This window comes from Stegostoma tigrinum, chromosome 3 (genome assembly GCF_030684315.1).
Source record: "Stegostoma tigrinum isolate sSteTig4 chromosome 3, sSteTig4.hap1, whole genome shotgun sequence".
Taxonomy (NCBI): domain Eukaryota; kingdom Metazoa; phylum Chordata; class Chondrichthyes; order Orectolobiformes; family Stegostomatidae; genus Stegostoma; species Stegostoma tigrinum.
The window spans coordinates 102,958,131-102,983,614 of record NC_081356.1 but is presented as its reverse complement, the minus strand read 5'-3'; the positions used below and the strand labels follow the sequence as shown (position 1 = coordinate 102,983,614).

General features: G+C 40.2%; 1 protein-coding gene across 3 annotated transcripts; it reads right to left on the bottom strand.

Annotated features, from left to right (window-relative positions):
* Positions 1-1,869: 1,869 nt before the first annotated feature.
* Positions 1,870-25,201, bottom strand: LOC125451312 (transmembrane protein 171-like). Of its 3 annotated transcripts, none has more exons than XM_048528300.2 (4): positions 24,727-25,198; positions 17,546-18,215; positions 8,339-8,474; positions 1,870-5,120 (listed from the first exon to the last, which is right to left on the bottom strand). In XM_048528300.2, the coding sequence occupies exons 2-4, from the start codon at positions 18,162-18,164 to the stop codon at positions 4,940-4,942; spliced, it is 936 nt and encodes a 311-aa protein (XP_048384257.1). In that variant the 5' UTR covers positions 18,165-18,215; positions 24,727-25,198; the 3' UTR covers positions 1,870-4,939. The 3 variants fall into 3 exon arrangements, with proteins under 3 accessions (XP_048384257.1, XP_048384258.1, XP_048384259.1); XM_048528301.2 differs by lacking the exon at positions 24,727-25,198 and adding an exon at positions 18,877-19,083; XM_048528302.2 differs by lacking the exon at positions 1,870-5,120 and adding an exon at positions 5,127-7,327 and having other exon boundaries at positions 24,727-25,201.
* Positions 25,202-25,484: the final 283 nt, after the last annotated feature.

Genomic DNA, 25,484 nt, shown 5'->3' with positions numbered 1-25,484 from the left:
GATCAGGGGTGAGGTCATGATCAAGGGGGCAGTAGTAGGAGGTGTTGGAGAGCTGGCGCCTGGCCTCAGCAATGTAGAGGTCAGTGCGCCATACTACAACCGCACCTCCCCTGTCTGCGGGTTTGATGGTGAGGTTGGGGTTGGAGTGGAGGGCTGCATGTTCTGCAGGGGAGAAGTTGGAGTGGGTGTGAGGGGTGGAGAGGTTGAGGCCATTGATGTCACGATGGCAGTTGGTGATGAAGAGCTCAAGGGAGGTAGGAGGCCTTCAGATGGTGTCCAGGAGGAGGGGGTGTGTTAGAGACGGGAGAAGGTGTCAGTAGGTGGCAGTTTAGGCTCATGTTGGGTTAGGATTTTGTCTATTCTTAAATCTAACATTTTCAATCAGATGTTATATCTGCATATAAAAAACATGAAATTTGTAATAATGTGAGGTATTGATTTTAAGATTGGAAAAATGCACAGAATATGAGCTTAAGTGTAGATAAGTGATCATCAGGTGAAAGCAGGAAAACAAAATGGTAAAAACTATTCCAAACGAGAGCTGTTTATCAACACAAGCAAAAGGGACTGATTAGAATCTTCCTTCCAAATTCCTAGGTGGAAACTTTTTTGATAACATAGATGAAAATTCAACTCAAACGAGAAAAGAAATTAAGTTTATTGCAACTTAACATGTAATTAGGGAGGAAAGAAATTTAGTTATAACAATTTTTATTGATACAGCACCCCTAATGCAATAAAACATCTCAAAAAACTTTTCAGCAGCATCATGTAAACATCATATCGCGATATATAAGGTAATGGTAAGTTAGATGACCAAGAGCTAGCCAAAGTCCAGGGTTTTGAGGAGTGTTTTAAGATAGGAAAGCAAGGTAGAGACATCAAGATATGTAAGGAGGGTGTTGCAGAGTTTGGTGTCTAGGCACTAAAGGCATAGCCATTAACAGAGGAGTGATTAAAATTAAGGATGTACAGGGGTGCTAAATTAGATGAGCACAGATATTACAGATGGTTATGGGACTGGAGAAAGATTATGGACAGAGGCAAAGCTGAGGCTATGAAGTGATTTGAAATCAAGGAAGAGAATTTTAAAATGAACACTGCTTGACCATGCTCCATTGTAGGTCAATGAGCACAGGAATAAAGAACATAAGAACATAGAAACAGCAGTAAACCATTCAATAAACTCATGGTTAATCTGAATGTGGGCTCAAATCCACTCTCCTGCCAGTCCCTGATTACCTTTGACCACCTTGTCTAAATCAGCTTTGAATATATTCAATGACGCAGATTCCACTGCTCATTGGGGAAGAGAATTCTAAAACATAACCCTTTGGGAGAAGAAATTCTCCTCAACTCCATTTATTATTAAATTCACTCATGGGATGTAGGTATCACTGGCTCAGCTGGAATTCCTTGCCCATCCCTAGTTACCCTCAAGAGGGTGATGGTGAGCTGCGTTCTTGAACTGCTGCAGTTCATTCGGTACACCCACCATACCATTAAGGAGAGAATTCCAGGACCTTAAATAGGAAACCCCTGCCTTTTAAACTGTGTCCTCTCATTCTAGATTAACACTTGAGGAAGCATTCACTTGGCATCTACCCTGTCTTGTGCCCTCAGAATCTTATATACTTCAATAAGATCACACCTCATTCTCCTAAACTCCAATGAGAATGGTCATAGATAATGGGAATTGCAGATGCTGGAGAATCCAAGATAACAAAGTGTGGAGCTGGATGAAGACAGCAGGCCAAGCAGCACCTCAGGAGCACAAAAGCTGACGTTTCGGGCCTAGACCCTCTGATGAAGGGTCTAGGCCCGAAACGGCAGCTTTTGTGCTCCTGAGATGCTGCTTGGCCTGCTGTCTTCATCCAGCTCCACACTTTATTATCTGAGAATGGTCATGCCTCCTTAACCTTTCCTGTAAGACTCATCTCATGAATCAGCCTAGAGAATCTTCTTTAAACTGCTTCCAGTGCAAGCTTGTCTCTGATTAAAACTGATCAAAGCTGTGCTCCATACTCCACATCTGGTCTCAGCAATAATATAATAGCAGTAAGATATCTCTATTTTTATATTTCATCCCTCTTTGAAATTAAGGCTGACTTTCTGTATGTCTTCCTAATAACCTGTTGTACTTGCATCTAACATTTTTGTGATTCATGCTTGTGGACATCCAGATCCCTCTGTATGGCAGCATTCCTTAATATCTCTTGTACAAATATTCTGCTTTTTTCTTCTTCCTACCAAAGTGGACAACTGCACAGTTCTTCCACACTATACTTCCATATGCCAAACTGTTGCCCAGGCATTTAACGTGCCCATATTCTTTTCCAATATCTCTGTTCTCCTCATAGCTTATTTTTGTACTTTTCTTTGCATTTGTGCACAATACGATCAGTCCCTTCCTCCAAGTCATTATAGATTGTACATAGTTGACCCCTGTGATACTGCACAAATTAGACTATGCCATCCTGAAAGTGACATATTTGTCCCAGCTCTCTAGTGGAGGTGTTCATGGAGCCATCAAGAGCAGGAAACATGAACGTTGAGAAATGTTGATTCCCACGTGATTGGTAGAGAAGCAGTGATAAAGTCAGCAGCAGGTTGAGCAATATCCAGGAGCAAGTTCATACTTGTAAGACAACTTTACCATGAATACTTAGCTTCATTAAATAGTTTTCAATAAGATCTGGCCATCAAGATAAAGTCAGTAGTATCCAGTTCACAATCATTTAAAGGTGGCATGCATCCATCAGCTTTATACAGTGAGTGTAAGATCAATGTTTTTCCTTGTTTACATCTACACTTCAAGAGGGGGAAGCAGGAGAATGGACTCTTACATTAAGGCCTGCAACAAGGCTGAGTCAGTGATAAGGCGTAAACTAGAGTGGGCTCAGTGACATGGCAAATTAGAGGAAAGATCTATGGGAGAACAGAAGGGAGTTCAGAGGGAAGCATGGAAGAGTGAAGTGGGAAGGGCCTGACATCCTGGGCGTGGTACGGAGGAAGGGTCGTGGGCAGTCAGTCTCTGCAAGAAAGCATGGCACCTAAAGGGCAATATCAGTACTGTCCAAACCTGTGCCACTCTCCTGGTGTTGGCTGGCACAGTGGTTTAGGTTCACCAGGAGCATTTCAATCACTCCCACTTAGAATCTCTGAGATTGTCCTTTTCAATGCAGAGGAAGGCAGCTGAGATTCCAAGGTTAGCTGTTCTGTAATGTGGTAAGCATCATACTGGACACTCATATGAACATTCAATAATCAGTGAACTTAAGAACACATCGTCATTTATTCCACAATAAAGGAAGTATCCCTAATCTCCCTTGCAACCATCAATGTATGCCAACTATGAGACACGTAGCTCTCTAGACCAATCCAAACAAATAATGATGATGAACATATGAAGAAAATGAAACTAAAGTGAAATATTTATAAGTGAATTCTAATATTGAAAAAAGCTCCTTGCCACCTTTGCATTCTGAAGTCTTCAGTTAAGCGCAATTAAGTTGCCTGGGTAAGTTGTGGCTGAGATGCACAGCTTCCTTGTTTGGCCATAGACCCTCCAGGCTGCCTCTCATTACAGTGTTGCCAGTTCACCAATGAAAACCTTCCCCAGTTGCTAAATTGAATGTGTTCTGCATGCACATCACTGACACCTAAACATTTAATTATAATCACGTGGGAAAAAGTTAACAGATAGAAAGAAGCGGTGCACAGTTCTGATTATGACATCAGAAATGGCTCATTGTTAACATTGCTTCCTGTCAGTTACTAAGCCTTTTCAGAGGACATGGTAGGGTTAGGGGATTTAAAACAAATTAAGACACAGGCAGCAGGCATTTGTGTGATCTCTAGTTTACAGTGGGCAGAATATTGGAGATCAACTAGGAGTGCACTGATTAATCAAGTCTAAAGATAACCAAGGCATGAATGAGGATTTCAGTAGATGAGCTGAGGCTGGGGCAAATTGAAGCAAAATTAAGAGATAGAAATAGACCATCTTAATGATGGTGTGAATATGAAGTCAAAGGTGAGCTAAAATTGTGGGTAATCTGGTTTGTTCTCAGATTGTTGCCATGGACAGGAATGAAATCAGTAACCAGTGAGTTTGGAGCAGGAACCAAAAACAACAGCTTCAGGCTTGCCAACATTTATTTGGGGGAAATCTCTGCTAATCTAGTAATACGTGTTAGGCAAGCAGTCTAGTAATTTAGTCACTGTGGAGGAGCTGAGAGATGCTAGTGAGGTAAAGCTGGATGTCATTAGCATACATGTGAAAACTAACAGTGTGCTTTTGCATGATGTTGTGAAGGGCAGCACAGAGATTAGGAGTGTAGAAATTTATAATGCTGAAAAAATTATATCAGCCACAAAACACCACAAGAAATTTCTCTTTATTATCCACCTTGTCTAATCTCACTTTACTGCTTGTTCCTCATGTCCTTTAATTTTTCAGCTATGCAGATGAATCTTGACAGTGTAGGGTTTTTACGAGTTTTGAGTAGTTAATGGAATGGCTTGACTGATGTCTTCCATGATTATGGTAAGTTATGGTGGGGTAAATAGTATCAATTGTTTCAATTGGTCAGTGAGATGGTAATACAAACACAAGACAATTAGCAAGATAATTAAAGAAACTTAATGGCAGAGTAATTAAAATGTGGATTTTATACTGTCACAAACAATTACTGAAGCTAAGTTAGCTTTGAATTTTATAGAAGAAAAGTCACATCTTCTTGAGAAAGACATCGTTAAAAGAGAATCGGGAAAGTAGAAGCAAAGTGGGTGACTTATTTGTCGAACACTCCTCACTCCCTAGCATCCCTTTGGTGAGTAAAATAGCCTTTCTTTGGTCATTAACGTGCTAAGAACAGCCACATATAATTTTACAAGAAGTACCAAACAAAAGAAAACAAAAATGGAATGTATTTATCTAAAAGACTGTTGGGTGAAATAGTTGGTTGTTCATCTGAAGTCTTGGTTTCTTAATCCATTGTTGATAACTTTGATCGAAAGCAGCAGATATGAGATATATCAGCCAATGTGCTGGAAACCTCGTAAGAATCAATCTAACATCCATCACGTTGGAATTAGAGCTCTCATCTGCCTGGGTCCTGCCAAGAGGTTAAAATCAAAATTCAATATTTGAAAGCAGAAACAATCTCACTTTAACAAAAATGATGCTTGGACATCTTAACCATAGACAAAATAATTCTTTGTTGTGATCACATATAAGAAAGGTATTATTTACACACAGTTAACTGCTAGAAATTGGACTATTCTTAAGATTGTACAAACACAAATAATAGAAGAGATTGCCACAAGTTACAAAGGCCGCTTGCATTAGGATGCTTTTACTATGTTTTTGTTTTAAAGCTGGGATAATTAATTAATTAGGAACTGAATGATGTTAGAAGATACAAAGACCATTTCAAATCAGCAACAAATATGACCATCAAGGACAAATTTTGTTTCACTGAACTTTATAAACAAAAGCATATTGGCCAAAATTTAAGCCTAATTCACTTATGTCAAAATTTCTATGACTTTTTAAACCCTGTCATAGTCCATGGCTGATTAATGCTCAAACATATATAATAACTTATCATATGTAGCATTAGAAAAAACAAACAAGGTTTGCAAAATTTGGGGGAGAGATAGAAAGGGAGAGAGTAAGAAATAGGCGGGATCAGAATAAAAGGTGATGCAATGGGTTTAATTGGGTTTACTGTGCACACACAAACAGTTATGGTACATACATCTGAACACTATTAACATGGCAAATAAGGTTGGTGAGTTGCAATAATTAATAGATATTTGGGAATATGCTGCTGTGACAATAACAGAGACCTGGTTCAAACAAAAGGCAGGATTAAGTACTTAATATTTCTGAATACTGGGCAAAGAACAAAATCTACTCAGTAAGAGTTCAGAAAAGATAACGGTATTAACACTTCAGGGGGTAGTCTATTCTTGTGAAAAAAATATAAATGAACAAATATGTGATGCTATTACACACTTGCAAATAAATAGAGTATTGCTGAAAACAGAGGTGTTCTACCTTTCGCTTGCCCTGAAGAATGCCAAATTTCAAATTATCTCAACAATTTGTACTACATGAGAGAAGGATTTGTTGGCTAGTGAACTCTAGTTGGCTGAGACATTGCCATGGAGAAAGCAATGGAGAACTACAGACTTGCCATGCTTCTGGAATATTCAAAAAAGCTGCAAGGTTTGGACGTATTCCAATTGTAAAATATGGTACCTGTGTGTGAACCTTCCAGCAAATTTAAACAAGCCATATTAGAGGTTGACGATTACTTTGAGTAGGGTGATAGTGAGCTATCCTTGCACTCAACATTTCAACAAGTGCTAGCCAATCACATCAATTAGCAGATGTTTTGCTTTGGGCATGGCAAGCAGGGGCTGGTTGAATACAGTCTATGGTTGGATGGAATTCCATCATTCTTAAAAACTATGCCCCAGCTTTGAGTGTTAAAGTCCTGCAGAAGGACTTAACTCCAGAACCGTAATGATTCAGAGGCGAGAGTGCTATCAATAACATCACAACTAAAACTTGGCAGCAGAAGTTTGAGAGGAGCTTTGATAGAACTGTTCAAAACTGTGAAGGGTCTCAAGAGAATAGGTAAAGGAAATTTCTCCCATTGATAGAAAGGTCAAGAACCAGAGGACACTGACTTAAGAAAAATAGAGGAAAGGTAACTTGAAGACAAACTTGTTAAACAGCGGGGAGTTAAAATCTGGAAGGCACTGCTCGAGAGTGTGCAGAAGGCAGACTCAGTTGTGGCTATCAAAAAGAAACTGGAAAGTTATCTCATAGGAAAAGAATCATAACTGCTGAGCAAGATCAGTGGAGTGAGACTGGCTGATTTGCTCTTGCAGCCAGCTGGCACATTTCTGAAGTGCTAAACAGCCTCCGACTGTGCTGTGAAATCAAACAGTGACACCCTTTATAGGATGCCTGTTGTGGAATCAACACCTTTAGGACAGGTGGAGTTAAATCAGCAAGAAATGAATACTGCTTTGGACTCTGGAGTTGATTGGTGGGTTAAATATTTAATCAATTTGAAGTGATAAGTGATTTACTCTGCTTCCTCCAACTAACAGAGTCCAGTCGTGACCTATTAATTTTTGAAAACAAATATCTTTCAAGCAATCTTGCTCCATGTCTCCCCGAGTGTTTTCTAAGTTTAGAATTAGAGTTTGAAAACTGTAATTTAGAAAGAAGCCTTGACAGGAAATGTGACCTTGAGGATCTGTCCTGCATTGTTTCTAATTTTCATCATACTATTCTTCACTCCTGAAAAAAAAAATTCCAATTAAAAGTTGTTTTGAAGTTAGAAAGAACAAACATAGGCCCAGATCCTCCGATCTCCAGATAGTTGCAAACCAGACATTCCCCAAAGATTCATGTCAGAACCCCTTGGAAGTCCTGATGGGCTGATTCCACGGGAATTGCCCGGGAAGTTTAAACTCTGAGTCAGAGTTGGAGACTTGATAGAGATCTGACTTACTTACCCAGCAAATATGAAGCAGATTAAAACCATGTCTACCTCCTGGATGGCTGACTGATTGCGCTTCCTTTCAGTCCACACACCCGACTCCTCCTTCTCTCATCCCAAACCCTCTGCTATTAGCTGATCCTCCAACCTTTCGACCATTTTTTGACCCTCCAAACCCTTGACTCCCACCTGACCCAACTTCATCATCGACCACTACCCTGGCACCCCACCAGCTTACCTTATTCATATTCGTTAACGCACTGAAATAGCTCAATGTGTTCATGAATGAAGACATGCCAGAGGTGGTAGGTAGCGCTGTAAAAGGAGCCTTGGCTTGACTTTCCCCAACAAACTTGTACTACGAAGCGGACTCCAATATCAGGTACCCTCTGCATTTCTGAAAAGGCCAACTTTGCAAGACCCACTTGTAGTGGGAGAGCAAAAGCAGCAATCCAATGGAGATTGTCAGTCCATAACTGTTTAAAATCTATAGCCTAAGAAGATTTGTCATGTGTGAAGGTGGCTATAGCAATAAATTAAATAAGTCTGATTTGTTCGGAAGGTTCACCCAATAAATTTAGACTTGATCAAAAATGGCTGCCTCACAGAAACAGAAGCACAAGATTGTAAGTGGTGACCAATAAATTGGGTGTACACAGCATAAAGTGTACATTGATCTTTTGAGTGATTCTATCATGAGAAGAGATTGCTGATTAGCTAAATAAGATGTGCAGACAACACTTCTAAAATGCCTGGTGGGACGCTATCTGCAAGTTTCAATTATAAAATTAAGAGGCTGATTACTTTACCTGCAGTAGATGACACTGTAATAAGAGGGAGGACTGTCACTGGGAACAGGCTGACAGATTCCATTGTAATCATTTACAATTGGTGGTGGTTCAGGGAAATAAGGTGGTGGTGGTGGAAGGACCAACACAGAATTGTCTGAATGAAAATAACACACTAGTTAACAAACAGTACGGAATCCGAATTCAAACAAAACATCATCTTTCATTTATATGTCATCTTTAACGTTCAAAAATAGATATAGATTCATAGAATATTAGATTTTTACACTACAGAAGGAGACCATTAGACCCAAAGTATCTGTACCAGCTGCCAAAAGAGCTACCTAGCTAGTCCCATTCTTCAGCTCTATCTCCATAGAGCTCTAAATTCATCACCTTCAACTATATATCCGGCTTTCTTTTGAAATTTCATGCGGAATTCAGATCAGCCACTTCTACAAGCATTTAACCCCTCTATCACTGATCCACATGGCAGCAGTGTGTACCATTTACAAAATGCAATGCAGTAACTCACCAAGACTGCTTGAACAGCACCTTCTAAACCTACAACCTCTATCCCTTAGAAGGACAAATGCAGCAAATACATGGGAACACCACAACCCGTAATTTTACCTCCAAACTACATACAATCTGACATAGAAATATGTTATCACTCCTTCACTGCCACTAAATCAAAATCATGGAAATTCCTCCCTAACAGCAATTTTGGGGGTACCCACATTGTGCGGACCACGGTAGGGTTCAAGAAATTTCAAGAAAGTGGATCACTACAACCTTCTCAACAATGGTTAGTGATGGGCAATCAATATTGGCCCAGCTAGTGATGCCCGCATCCTGTGAATGGATCTCAAAAAAGTGATGTGACCAACGATATAGTGAAAGGAAAGAGATCGTGATACTGTATATAAGACTAACATCTTAAGAATGAAGTGTGTCACGGGCAGGGTTACACATACCCAAGAATGCAAAAGAGAAACCAGTAGGCTAAAGGAGATTGCAGAGCGAATGCAGAAGCCATTAGTAGAGGTTTGTGGCCGGCTGGTGGCATTCAGATAGGTAGCAATGGAACAAGCAGTCCCATTGAGGGGAGGTGTGGAAGAGCATTTTTTGGTTAAATTCTGGTCAGAGCTTGAGAAGATTGAAATCACTCAAGATATTAGTCTCTACTTAAGTTTGGTCCATTTAATGCTGCATAATAATGGAAAGGAAATTTGACATTTACAAAAACATGGACTTAGGAAAGGAGGCAGGACAATGTTTGGCAAAGTCTGAAGATCTATTGAGGCTGAGAGCTATGATAACATTGGTTATGAAGGAGTCAAGAGTGGTGCCTGAGAAAGAAAAAGCTGCTGATAATATGAGTGAAAATGGTGGCCAAGAAGGGAGTTGTGTAAAGAGGAAACTCAAAGTTCACAGAATCCCTACAGTGTGGAAACAGGCCTTCCAGCCCAACGTGTCCACACCAACCCTCACAGCATCCCACCCAGACCGGTTCCCCTATAACTCATTTCTAAACACTATGGGTAATTTAGCATGGCCAATCCACCTAGCCTGTACATCTTTGGATTGCAGGAGGAAACCCAAGCAAACACAGGTAAAATGTGCAAACTCCATACAGTCACCTGACATGGAATTGAACCCAGGACCCTGGCACTGTGAGGCAACAGTGCTAACCACTGAGCCACCATGCTGCCCCATCCTGCATGCAACAGCACCAAATATTATAAATTGATGGAGCATCAGGCATGTCTCTGCAAGAAATGGTGCTTGGCAGTAAGACCGGTGAGAGGTGGAGATGATAAAGGCAATGTGAATGCATTGCTTCAGTCTTGGTGACACAGTGTCAGGCCACTCCTCATGATTTTGAAGAGTGGGGAATGATGTTACTAAACAACAGCTTGCTTGTGGGAAACTTCAAGTTTTCATAGCTCAACTTTTCACAAGGCAATGTTGAAGTTTCTTCCTATTTCCCCAGCATCAAATGAAACAGTGAGTCAGGACTGTTAAGAAAAGTTCATTGTTGTTATGTTAACGAGAAATCATCTGGGATTAATGATAAGGACATATAAGATAGTCACTGAATTCTGCGGATGTTTTAAAAAGTGAAATATATCTTCCCTATAATAAAGCCTTGTATCTAGTATCTACTTCTTTCAAACAGATACTGCCTACCTTATAAATAATGCATGTGGATGTCATAATGTTGTCATGTCCTTAAGCACTGTTTGAGAGATAGTAGGACATGCAGATGCTGAAGAATCTGAGATAACATGCCGTAGAGCGGGATGAACACAGCAGGCCAAGCAGCATCAGAGGAGCAGGAAGGCCGATGTTTCGGGCCTAGGCCTTTCATCGGGGTCTAGGCCCTAAACATCAGCTTTCCTGCTGCTCTGATGCTGCTTGGCCTGCTGTGTTCATCCAGTTCTACACCTTGTTATCTTAGCACTGTTTTTTTGGTTTGTGCATTGTTCTGTATTTTTCAAGCTCCCCAACACTCGGTGACACTGTTGCTGTTTCAAGTGGCGTCTAACTGTATTTTTCTACACTGCACTGTATATTAACTTCATCATGTAGTTAAATACAAAGAAGCTTGGAATGTTTAAGAGAAGCATAAATATTTTAGGCAGATGAAGATGCTATTGACATGTAGCACTTGCATGCATCAAAGTATTTCACAAACAATGAAGAACTTTTGAGTCACAGCTGTAATATGCCTAAATATTTATCAGGGGCCTCCCTTGCCCACAGAAGTGTGGTAGAAAGTAGCAGAGATGTTGTGTATCCTACCTGTAACTCCATATAATCCTCAATCCGTCACAAACTCATAACGTTAAAAATATCCATAAACTGTTAACCTGCCCATCAAGTTGTTATCATTGTACACACCTGATCTACACATCTTGAGGAAGACAAATAGATGATAGTGGGAAATACATTGAACTCCTCCAGCAAAAGGGGTCATTATCTGATGAGGTGAATGATTTTTATTCACTTGTGGGATGTGGGCATTGCTGGCTGGACCAGCATTTTAGTGCTCATCCATAGATGCCCTTGAGAAGGTGGTGGTGAGCTGCCTTCTTGAATGGCTGCAGTCTGCATGCTGTAGGCTCCTTTGAGCTTTAACCTTCCTTTTAGCTATATCCTGTGGGGCCTGCTTGTGCCTCCACTCAAAACGTCATAGTCAGGCTGAATATCCAGTCCATTATTCATCTTGGCATTAATATTGACATTCACTCCACTGGTCTATCTTGGGTTCAAATTGTGAAACTGCACCCTAGAGAAAGTGCTGTTATTTCCTAATATAGTTAGCAATTAAAACGCTTACCCCGAAAAAGCATAATGGAGAAGACATAAACTAAGTAGTTGAAAATCATGCAAAATCATTATATTTGTTTTTTTTCTTGTGCCATGCTTGATGTATATTGAAAACTAAATCAATGAATTGAAATTAGGAACCAGGTATGTTAGAACTTGTTCATTAAATTGTTGGTCCATGCCCAACTCATTTAATGCAAGTTATAAGAGGGAGAAAAGAATCCTACATAAAATATTAAAGATTCTTTTGCTAATATTAAAAGGGTCCAAATTTCATTTCACTTAATCTAGGTGGAGAAAGTAGTTCCTAGATTCTTATCAATGCATATATTTTGTAGACAGGATGTAGTTTTGGCATATTTATAGGCAATGAAGAGGTGACAGTTCATGTATTCCTGGAGAATAGGTTTCTGGAAATAGTAGGTTGAAGAGCCAACTAGCACTGAAAGCATTTAAGATATAGTTGTAGGTAATCTGAAAAGGCTAATTAATAGCCTTGCTGTAAAGAATCCATGAGGAAATAGTGACCATAACATCATGGAGTTTTACATTAAGTTTGAAGTAACATGGATCACTCAGAAATCTAATCTTATTAAACGAAATTACGTATATATGAGAGGCAAGTTAGCCATGGTGGATTGGGAAAATACATTAAAATAGTTCATAATTGGCATGCAATGGCTTCTATTTGAAAGGTTTTACAGGATCTATGACAAATATATATTTTTCTAAGATACAGAAACCAAACAGGAAAGGTGGGTCAACTGCAGTGAACAAAAAATAAGTTAAATATCTCATTAGGTCAAAAGATGTGGTTTGTAAAGGTAACAAAGTGTGAAGCTGGATGAACACAGCAGGCCAAGCAGCATCTCAGGAGCACAAAAGCTGACGTTTCGGGCCTAGACCCTTCTTCAGAGAGTTTGGGGACCACTTTGCAGAACACCACTGCTCAGTTCACAATAAACAACTGCACCTCCCAGTCGCGAACCATTTTAACTCCCCCTCCCATGTCCATCATGGGCCTCCTGCAGTGCCACAATGATGCCACCCGAAGGGTGCAGGAACAGCAACTCATATTCCGCTTGGGAACCCTGCAGCCCAACGGTATCAATGTGGACTTCACAAGCTTCAAAATCTCTCCCTCCTCCACTGCATCCCAAAACCAGCCCAGCTCATCCCCTCCCCCCACTGCATCCCAAAACCAGCCCAGTTCGTCCCCTCCCCTCAATGCATCACAAAACCAGCCCAGCTCGTCCCCGCCTCCCAACCTGTTCTTCCTCTCACCTGTCCCATCCTCCCACCTCAAGCCGCACCTCCATTTCCTACCTACTAACCTCATCCCACCCCCTTCACCTGTCCGTCCTCCCTGGACTGACCTATCCCCTCCCCACCCATACTCCTCTCCACCTATCTTCTCCTCTATCCCTCTTCGGTCCGCCTCCCCCTCTCTCCCTATTTATTCCAGTTCCCTCTCCCCCTCCCCCTTTTCTGATGAAGGGTCTAGGCCCGAAACGTCAGCTTTTGTGCTCCTGAGATGCTGCTTGGCCTGCTGTGTTCATCCAGCTCCACACTTTGTTATCTTGGATTCTCCAGTATCTACAGTTCCCATTATCTCTGGTTTGTAAAGGTATTGGAATTGGTAACAATTTAGAAAAGGAAGACTAAAAATAACTGATAAGAAAGGGTAAAAAGAATCTGAATTCAAGTTCACTCTAAGATTGGCTGTAAAAGCTTCTTCATGTATACAAGACAAAATGTGGGCCCATTTCAGGCAGAGACAGATGTACTTATAACGTAGGATAGATAAATGGTGAAGAAGATTAACAGTTACTTTGCACCTGAATTCCAAGAGAAAGGTATGAAAATCTTTTAGAAGTACTAGGGAACCAAGGGGCTTGTGAAAATGAGGAACTGAAAAACAAATTAATAAAGAGGTGTTACTAGAAAAACTAATTGGATTTAAGGTTGATAAACGGGGCCACATGAGCTACACCCCAGAGTAATGAAAGTAGGTGACTAAATTGATAGCGAACAATTGGTGGTTATTTTTCAAAATGATACAGATTCTAGACAGGTTGTTATAGCTTGGAAAAGTAGCAAATGTAACTCCACTTCCTAAGAGGTAGGGAGAAAGAAACAGAGTATTACAGGCCTTTTACTTTTAAAACTAAAAGACACATTTTGTTAAAGTTTTTCATTTTGTACTCATCAGGCTAATTCAAAGGAATATCAATGTGAAGGGAATAACGTTTTTGCTGTATGTTAGAAGAGGACTGATTGGTTGGCAAGTGGATTATAATTGATAGTTACTACGGAGAAGACAGTTTGCAGGTTGTCAGTATAACCCTTTGCACACTCAGGATACAGAGCAAGTGCCATCCCGCTGCACATTTTATTAATTATGCTGCTAACCTATTTCAGATGACCAGTTAGGCTTACAGTCAATGTTCCCTGCAGCTGCAGTGTCACTCTGATGGTATGCACATAGCAAACAGCGAGCTGATACCACTCACCTCATTGTTCTCTGATTCCAGAAGTCTTTACCACACACAGACTTCAGAGGCTGTGCAGACAAAAACATTCAGCCCAACTATTTGCCAACAGAAAGACACACTGCACCTGCCTGCACTCAGCAAAATAGGTAACAGCCATTCCCTGGTTCATTTCTCCAGGAAATACCCTGACCGACCTGCTGGTTTGAAATTTAAATAGTTAGCTAGTTACCTGCTGGTTATCATTCAACAGACAAGTTCCCTATGACAATACTAATACCAATCAGAGTCCACTTGACAACCAATCAACATTCTCCGTTCATACACATAATTATACTTTCCCCATTTACATGGGCATTTCTTGCGTTGTCTTATGGAATGCCAGATGGAAAGCTTTAACAAAATGTGCCTTTTTTCAGCAGTAGGAAAGATGTTAGAATCTATTGTGGAGCATGAGATAACTGGGTACTTAGAAAATAATGAGCAGAACCAACATGGACATTTGAAATGGACATCACGTTTGACAGAACTGTTACAGATTTTTAAAGGATACTGCTTATAGCATAGATAAAGGAGAACCAGTGGCTGTGATGCGTTTGGATTTTCAGAATGCTATTGATAACTTCTCATTCAGGAGGTTAGTAAATACAATAAGAGTTCATGGGATTGAAAGGAATGTACAGAAATAATCATTAATTGGTTAAGAGACAGGAAGCAGAGATGAAGAATAAACAGATCATTTTCTCAACTGTGAGCTGCTATTAGTGGGTCACCACAAAGATCAGTGCTAGCTCCAAGTGGGCAGCAATTATATATTTCAAAATTTATGACGACACCGAATTGGATTGGAATATAAACTGTAAGGAAGATCCAGGCTGACTTCAAGAAATTTGAACAGGCTAAGGGAGCGAGCAAGAATAAGTGGATAGAAGATAATGAGATCAAGTATTAGGCCACTCAGTTTGGGAGAAAAATAGAAACGCAGAGTATTTCTTAGGTAATGTGTGTTTGAGCAGCTTTGATGTCCAAAGGAACGTGGATGTCATTATTCATGAGTTACTAAAAGCTAGCATACAGATGCAGCAAGCACCTTGGAAGGTAAAAGATACATTAATCTTCATTGCAAGAAGATTTGAGTATAGGAGTGAAGATAGCTTGCTGCAATTGTATAGAATCTTGGTGAGAGCAGCCCTGGAGAATTGTGTCTAGTTTTGTTTTCCCAATCTGATGAAGGATGCAATTGCCTTAGAAGAAAATAGAGGATTACCAGATTTATCCCAGCAATGATGGGATTATCTTGTGAGGACAGTTTGAGGAAACTAGGTATATATTCTCCAGCATGTCAAAGAATGCAGGGTGACTTCATTAAAACTTAGAAACTTCTCACGGAACATGACAGGGAAGACAAGAATAGGGTGTTTCCTCTGCTAAGTGAGTCTAAAACCAGTGGACACTGCCCCAGATAAGGCATGGTCCATTTATGAATGGGATGAGGAGGTATTTCTTCACATAAAGGGTGATGAGTCTTTGGGATTCTCTGCCTCAGAGGGCTGGAGATAATCAATCATTGAGCATGTTCAAAACAGTAATTGCCACATTTCTGGAGGTTAATGGCTTGACGAGATATGAGGTCAGTGGGAGAAAATGGCATCAAAATAATTAGCCATGATCTGTTTGAATGGCAGAATAGGCTCAATAGCCTGAATGGCCTAAGGCTAAAAGGTGTAGCAGCAGAAGTAGGCCATTCAGCCCACTGAGTCTTCTCGATCATTCACTTTTCTGCCTTTTCCTTGATTGCCTTGTTGATTAAAAGTCTGTTTTCTCAGTCTTGAATATACCTAACGACCCAGCCTCAACAACCCTCTGCGGTAAAATAATTCTAAAGATTCATAACTTTCTGAGAGAAGAAATTCCTCCTCATCTCTGTCTTAAATATGTGACTCCTTATTCTGTGATGATGCCTCTGTTCCTAGGCTCTCCCTCAAGAGGAAACAGCGTTTTTGCACCTATCCTGTCAAATTCCCTCAGAGTCTTACCTGTTTCTGTAAGATCTGTATTCTAACAGGTACAGACCCAATCCACTCAAGCTGTCCTCATGACACAAACCCTCTATACATGGTATCAACTTTGTGAATCTTCTGCAGATTGCCTCCAATATCAGTATATCTGGCCTTAGGCAAAGGATGTAAAACTGTTCACAGCTGCGGTCTTACAAGTGCCTTGTATATTTTTAGCAAAGCCACCTTCCTTTTGTATTCCATTCCCTTTGAAATTAAAGCCAACATTCCATTTCCTGTCTGTATTACCCACTGAATGTGGCTACAGTCTTTTCATGATTCATAGACAGGACTCCCAAATCTCTCTGTCATACAGCTTTCTGTAGTCTTTTTCCATTTAAGTAATACTCAGCTCCACTTTTCTTCCTGCCAAATGCATAGCTTTACATTTCCCATCTTACATTTCTTCTGCTAAGTTTGTGCCTGCTCACATAACTTGTCCACACCTCTCTACAGACTCTCTCTGTCATCATACCACTCTTCCCACTTCTTTTTGTGTCATCACATACTTGGCTATTGTGCATTCACTTTCCTCATCCACGTCATGAATATATATTGTAAATAATTATGACTCCAATACTGCTCTCTGTGGCACACCACCAGTTACAAGTCACCAGTCTGAAAATGTCCCCTGTTATTCAAACTTTGGGTCTTTTATTAGTTAGCCAATGCTCTATCCATGCCAAAATACCACTTCTAAGATCATGGGGTCTTATTTTATTCAGTAGCCTACTGTCTGATACCTTATCAAACACCTGGTGTACTCCTGTTTCTACTTCCTATGAAGCATTTTAACTCAACAAACTTGTGTCCATTGTGGATGAGGAATTAGACAGAGCTAAAGATAGGATACACAGTTCTTGTCCCTACTCTGTTACTTGCAATGTTATCATTGTGGGAGAGAAGGCCTATTGCAAATATATAGAGATAACACAGTGTGGATCTGGAGGAGCGCAGCAGGTCATGCAGCATCAGAGGAGCAGGAAAGTTGATGTTTCGGGTCAGGACCCCTCTTCAGAAATTAAGAAGGATCCTGGCCTGAAACATCAACTTTCCTGCTCCTCTGATGCTGCCTGATCTGCTGTGTTCCTCCAGCTCCACACTGTGTTATCTCTGACTCCAGCATCCACAGTTCTTACTATCACTATTGCAAATATATCCCTGTATTAAAATGGTAACTATATTCTAAAGATAGTCATTGGCTGCAAAATGATTTGGAAAGTACATAATAATGTAGAAACACAAGTTATTTTCATTATTGACTGCATTTTAATTATTTACTTTTGGAAGGAGCAATGGTGTATAACTCACAGGTAAACATCAGTTTTAATTGTTTCACTTACCTATTGCAATTTGGCATGGTCCTGACCTATGTGGTTGTTGATTACTTCTGGATGGGCATTCCTCCTCTGGATTTAATGTTACCTTCTTTCTGACATGGGCAATTAGCAAGAAGCAAATACCAATAAATGTTACCACTGGGCCCATAATTTGCAAGAAGAGTAGTTTACATTTCTCATTTCCATTAGTTTTACTCGTTAAATTGAATCCTTCACCTTCTTTGGTGCCAGGGCAGGTGATTGCCCAAACTCCGATCATAGTTAACAGCACTCCACTAAAACAAAACAGGATGCCAAAGATAAGGAAACGGGCAAAAGTGTCCTGCTCACTGCATGAAAGAAAGCACCTTTGATCTGCTGAGTGGGCCAGCTGCCTCAAATTCACCAGAGACTTGGATCTCGAAAGCAGTAAGAATACCAATGCAATGCCACACAAACTTGGTCCGGTTGCCTTTAGAATAACATTGCAGCTGCCACCATTACGATCACATGACTGGAACCCAAAGGTAGCAATAATAACTCCAGCGGATAGAAAGGAAACTCCGAATACAAGTAGAAAGAATCCCGTTTTATAAGAGCTTCTGTCTCCCTCTATTCTCTCCAATGCTGGAACAGTACGCATTATCAAGTCCTCAAGATTTAAATGTTCTTCTTCAGCGTGAAATGACCAAATCTGTGAATTTAAATAAATATTGCAGCGTTTTATTTTAGCATGCATGAGGTCTAATCTTTATCATTTTGCCTCTAAAATATAGTGTGGACACCACAGAAAAGAATTATTGAATAACAAACATATAAAAAGCTGGAAATACTTAGTAGCCATGCAGAATGAAAGGAGAGAGAAACAGAGAGAAAAATGTTGGATACTGATTTATGATCATCTAATCAATTTTAATTTCAGATTCCAAGTGGCCACATTCATCCAGTTTTGTTTTAGGCTATCAATTTTAAAAATCAGTTACATTTTTTGTGAATGAACAGGTGTAGTGCAGTATTGCGGAGCATTGCAGAATTACAATTTTTAGAATCAGATTTTAAACCAAAACCAGATCTCAACATTTAAATGAATATAAACGGAAGGACAACCAGAAACAGGAACAGAAGTAAACAGAGATAGCAGGAACTGCAGATGCTGGAGATTCTGGGATAAAAGGTGTAGAGCTGGTTGAACACAGCAGGCCAAGCAGCATCATAGGATGTGAAGCTGCTTGGCATGCTGTGTTCATCCAGCTCTACACCTTGTTATCACAGAAGTAACGAGTTTGGTCCATTGAACCTGCTTCAAACATTCAATGCGATCAAGTCTGATCATGGTTTCAACTCCATTTTCCTACCTGCTCTCTAAATGCCTTGAGTCATGGAGAGACCAGAGTTCTGTCACAGCCTTAAGTATATTCTATTATGGTGCATCAATAGTGAAGAATTCGAAGAGATATAACCCTTTGAGTAACTGAATATCATATCATTTCAGTCCTAAAAGGTCAATCCCTTATTCTGAGACAGTGTCCTCATGTCCTAAATTCCCTAATCAAGAGATCCTGTAAAACTTTCTTGATGAAACAGGAGTTTCCTGATACTGGGGTCAATATTTATTCCTCAACCAACATCACCAGTACAATTAACTGGCCAATCTTCTGCTTGGAAAGTAATGTAATGAGGTATTTTGGTACGTCCTGAGGACGGAGTAAAGGTAATCTGTGAATGCATGACCTTTCATTCAATAGTTCTGAAAAAAATTAAAGATTTACATGCAAAACAAATCAAGATTAAAAACAGAATATCTTCCTAACTGTGAAGGAGGTACAACTCTACCAAACAGGAACACTTTGGTAATGATTAACCTCTTATTTTGGACATGACTGATTTCATTTACCTATTCCAATTACAAATGGAGGTTACTGTATCATCTTGTATATTTGAAACCATCAAAAGTTTACTAAACTTTGCTGACTTTCCTGAAAAAAAATCACTTGATATTATTGCATTCTTCATTAATGCAAGGAAAAATAAGTGGAGTCAAACATGCAGTCCATCCAAATCAAAGGAAATCAATTAAAACAATAACCTACTGGAAATGTACAACAGAATGCTCAGGATAAGGGAGTTTCAGAAAATTCTTGCAGCTACAGACAGTGTTGTTTTCTCATGAAAATTCCCTGAGTGGATGTTGGGGGTAACTGCCTATCCATAACAAGTCAAAAGAAGACTTTGTCTCTTTCTGTTGCCTGAAAAAGTATTCATACAAAGTGAGGACATAATAAATAAAAATACGTCTGCCAGAATTTATTGGTAATTAGTGCTCTGGTCCTCAAAGCCTGTGCAGTTCTATTATCTCTTAAAGTATGCAGGAAAATATAACGAAAATTGTAACAAGCTGTAAAGAAGAAGAACGTTTGCTATTAGTTTTGACATGATTTGAAGGTTATTCTTTATCTACCATTATTTCTGTTAAAGATCTATTTCTTTCGAGAGTGAACATTTTGAAAGCAGAGTTAACAACTATTTCTTACAATTGATGATAATAAAGTTTCCTACATTATTCCTTTTGCTACTTCAGCTATCTATTTGTTAACAGTTCTATGAAATGAAATATGACAGATGTGGAACTTGGCTGTGAAAAGTCTCAGTGATAGTAGGAACTGCAGATGCTGGAGAATGTATAGAGCTGGATGAACACAGCAGGCCAAGCAGCACTAGAGGAGCAGGAAGGCTGATGTTTCAGACCTAGACCCTTCTTCAGAAAATGAAAACTTTCATAAAATGCAATTTTCTGAAGAAGGGTCCAGGCCCGAAACGTCAGCTTTCCTGCTCCTCTGATGCTGCTTGGCCTGCTGTGTTCATCCAGATCTACATCTTCTTATTTGTGAAAAGTCTTGTTCAGTTTCAGAAAGTGGCCAGGAAAGGAATAAACTCATTGGTGAGATAACAGTTTACACTGAAACTGGTAAAGTAGTAAAACATTAAAATATATAAAATAGTGCAATGTCAGTGGACTGTTTGTAAGGGCAGAAACAGTGCTGATTCATGAGATAATATCACAAAAGAGTAATATAAAGATGAGAGAACCAAGGGTATTCTCAGTACAGCAGTGGGAAAGAATTTATATAATAGTTCTGACCTGAATTACATAAAATGATTTATCATTTTTATCACAACACAGCATAAATGTTGCAGTAGGATAGCATGATGACTTTTTGAAGTCAGTAGAAATATCGAGAAGAAATAAGACACCATGGTTATTCACTTTGTTAGAAATAATAATAAACTCTGAACAATGGATGGAATCCAGATCGCACAGATTCTAAGTGAAAAGTTTCAGGAGGAATGGAGTGGTTCTGGGAAATGACGACATGTTTAAGGACAGGGGTGGCAGATTGAATGTAGCGAACAGACAGCAAGTACAGAGAAATGAGAATCAGACAGTATGTTCATTCTTTGACAAGATTGATGAAGTTTTGAGGGGAGTTGGTTTAGTGCTCAAGGAGAGAGAATTCACAATATCAACTAAAGTAAGGGTTTAAAAGGGAAACTGATTGGCAAGGATATGTAGGAATAAGTTAAGTTTTATAGATGAAATAAGGAATGGAAGTAACAGCAACAATTTATATTTACATAGAACCTTTTACAGTAATAAACATGCATTTCACATGCTCGGTTAAGACAATATTTTATGCAAAAACATGTTGGATAAGAGGAGCAAAATCCTCCTAAGAAGTAGATTTTTTGGAGCAGCTTAATGGAGATGAGAGATGTAGAGAGGCAGTGAGGTTTACTGAAGGAATTTCAGAGCTAAGAGTCCTGGCAAACAGTGGCTTGAAGAAAATCAGGGAATCTCAAGAAGGCAGAATTGGAGAAGTGCTGACATTGCAGAGGTTGATGAGGCAGCAGGACATTACAGAAATGCGGAAGCAAATGTTGAGAATTTTAATATCACAGTATTGCTCAACTGAATGCTAAGATAAGTCAGCAAGCACAAGAGCGAAAGTGAATGGCCTGGACAAAGTGATGTTGGGAAGATGCTTCCATTGGTAGGAGAGTCTAGGAACTGAGGGCACAGCCTTCGAGTAAAGGGAAGACCTTTTACTACGGAGATAAGGAGAAACTTCTTCAGCCAGAGAGTGGTGAATCTATGGAATTCACTGACACAGAAGGTCATTGAGTACATTCAAGGCTGAGATAGATACGTTCTTGATTATCAAGGGGATCAAGGGTTACGGGGGAAAGCAGGAGAATGGGGTTGAGCAACTTATCAGCCATGATTGTACGGCTGAGCAGACTTGATGGGCTGAATGGCCTAATTTCTGCTCCTATGTTTTATGGACTTAAGTGAGTAGAACTTGGTGTAAGAAGGTATCTAACGAAAGAACATTGGATGAGCACTGGTTTACAGAGGGTGCAGAGTTATGACAGTGGCAGGGACTGCATTAGAATAGTTAATAAAGTGGGGTTCAAGATTGGAAAGGGAGAAGAACAAAGGTATGTTTATCTTAATGGGCCTGGGCAAGGTCTAGGGCTTGGGGATGTGGTTGGGGAGCGACAGAAGCAGCCAAATGGATGATTCTAATTAAACATAAAGGAACTCATGAGGGTGAAGGATTTTTTAAAAATTGCCCAAGCGTTTGTTATCAAGTTAACTTCATTCCCCTGCTCTTAGACTGAATAAAAATCAACAATCCTTAGATCAATGTTTATTTAGTCCTGATGAAAACATATTCATTATTGAATTTCAGAGCTACAGCATGCTGCACTGCAGCTAACACACACAGTATGTATTAATTAGCACCGTTAAACCCATGTCATTTCAGAGTTATACAAAGGAAACAGACAGTGTGAAAGCAACAATTCTCTTTAGTATTTGTCAATTGCAATGTGCATTTAGCAGAACCAAGTGGTAAGTAATGCAAGTCCTGGTCACAGCAAGCTCTATTAGTAAAGCAGGCATGCACATACAACTTCAAGAGATTGATTCCTGGCTAACCATTGGCATGAGGAGAGCACACATACGAATATTGATTTAAGAAGGAAAGATTGGCATTTATATAGTGCCTTCACAACCTTGGGATGTGCTGGAGTGCTTTACCGCTGGATGAATTATTTTTGAAGAGTAGTTTGTTTAAAGAAAGGAAACACAGCAGCCAATTTGCATATGGCAAGGTCCCACAAACAGCAATGAGATAATGACCATATAATCTGTTTGAGTGATGTTGGCTGAAGGATAAATATTAGCCAGGACTTAGGGGAAAATTTTCCTACTCTTTTGTGAAATAGCTCCATGGAATCTTTTGTGTCCTTCTGCAAGGTCACACTGGAAGGAGGGGATGGAGGGTGGGATGCTATTTTAACATTTCAGCCAACAGGAAACATTACTGAAAGTGCACATTCCTTCAATATTATACTGAAAGGTTAACCTGGATTATATGCTTGAATTTCTAAAATGGGACTTGAACCTACAAGCTTCATGATTCAGAGGCTAGAGTGCTGCCATTTAGACTTAGTTTAACAGTTCCCAGATGATCTATATTTAAAACTGTTGCTGTATTGTCTACAATTCTTCCAGCTTTATGGGGGCTCATATGCACAGTGGTTGGAGTCCCATATTCAAATCCCACCTGTTCCAGATGAGTGTCATTAATGAACGAATTGATCAAAATGGCTAAATTCTAGGCTGTGGTGAAATTGTGCCACAGTGTAAACTCAGACGAGTGCAATATATTTTTCTGATGACGGTAGCACAACATTTGGGTTTTGCTACTTTATTATTTAAAATCCTGCCGATCATGTTGTAATTGCAATTGCAAGATAATGGCACCCCTAACACTGCTTGTAGCTTGTAACTTTAATATGAAATGCTACAGTGACTTATTTCAGTGATTTGCTTTCTACCACAACTAATATCCTCTTGTCCAATCTAAAAATATCTAAGTAATTCTTCATGGGCAAATATACACAGAGGGCAAACTGTATATGTTACCATTTTAATGTTCATAAAATGTAGCTTTCCTGTAACTGCTGCTATTGTATATATATCTACGCCAGCAATAGCTCCTAGCAATACATCCTTGGGTCCTAATAACGGACAGAACTGAGTACTTACACAGAAGAGGAGCTTCTCTCCCCAGGTCTTACTTTTTAGCTGTTGGGGACGGAAGATCACTTGATTTTAAATATTATGCCTAGTTCGCTGTTTAAGGATGTGCCCTAACACTTCTGATTTACAAAGCGTAACTTTTTGAGACCATAGTTAGGAGCACCCGCTGTTTCAAAATGTTTTTCTTGATTATCTTTTAGTTTTATAATGCCCAGGACATGTGCCTACTGTGGGCTGTCATACGAAAAAAAAAGTCTCAGAAGTCCTTTCATGATCTCTGATGTTTCCAAGCGTTTTATAGCGAATTATATGCATCTGAAAGATTAAACGCTTGCAATATAAAGCTACCAATTGTCGGCAGAAAGATCCCACAGTCAAGGAGATAGTTATCGGGTGATTTTTTTTCTTGGTTACTGTTACTAAGGGGTAGTTCTTGGCCAGGACACGGTGAAGCACATCCTTGTTCTTTGTGGAAAATAGTGTCATGGGATCTTTTATACCATACACCAAGACGGTCCCAGTTTGAACACCTTGCCCATTTGATCATGTCCAGCACTCCCTCAGAACTGCACTGAACTATGGGTGTAGACTTTAGCCCTGTTAAACCAGTGAGATTCAATAACGAGGCTGGGAACTAAACCGAAATAATATGGATGAACACAGCAGGCCAAGCAGCATCAGAGGAGCCGGAAAGCTGACGTTTCGGGCCTAGACCCTTCATCAGAGAGGAACTGAAACCGGGTTGGTTTCACTAGACATGGAATCTTACTGAAGTACAGGGTAATTTCTCGATCTGTTTCACAGCGAATTAAGACGCGAAAGCAGAATGAATTGCAATTCACTGACGAAATATAGACAGATCTTAATGAAGTGCGAGGTTTTTTTTACAATTAGCCGATGTGACAGCGAGTGTGAAGAGACGGTGCTTTCGCTGCTGGGCAGAAACCTGGGAGCACAGTTTCCTACACATTTCCCTGGAAATGAGCACCGAGCGAGCCGGGGCGGAGAGTACTCAGTCCAGGAGCCTGACCGCCCCGCACTCCTCCTCCCACACCAGGCCATGCAGTGGTTAATATTGAGGCGAAGACAGACCGACCTTGCCGGGGCTGTGCGGAGCTCCTCTGTCCCATCCAACAGCGAGTTACCATCGGGAGAATCACCGCTTCTTGCTGGCCCCCTCCCTGTTGGGCAGGGATCGCCAGTGATGGAGCCCAGGCTCTTGTAAATCACATTATCACAGGCAGACCGATAGCAGTCATTTATATCTAACAGAATTGGGAAACATCCACGCCTCTGATGTCTGTGAGATAGTTACGTCTCCCCTGACTGCTTTGTCAAGCCCACTCTCAACTCGCACTGACTGGTCCCGTCTGGATCAACTCTCCTCTCTTGACCTGAATGAAGGAGGCGCATCGCCACTTTGAGATCGTTTCACCATCAGGTGCTGTATAAAATCCAAACTTCTTAATGATGGCACTTCTGTGCTCCAAACCTACCATTACTGAGCAAAGGTCTCAATGGGAAACACGGTAGCCTTTCACCAACTCTGTGTCCCCGTTCAGTTCCTTCTTAATGATATCTTAATTGCGTACACCGACGCCTCTTAAATCCCTTCTTGCTCTTTGCTAGCAAAAATCTGCCATCTCAGGCTCGAAATTATTCATTGAACTGGCGCCTATTGCGTTTTTCTTTTGCAGGAGACAGGCATTGATCCTTGGCGTTTCCCTGAATGGCCTGGCTTACAGTTTAAACATTCCCTTTGCACAGAATTCCTCAATCAAAATATTCATTCACACATATTCCCGGGAGTACCGGCCCTGTTTGTGTAATCCTGCCTAATTTCCTTAACCCCCA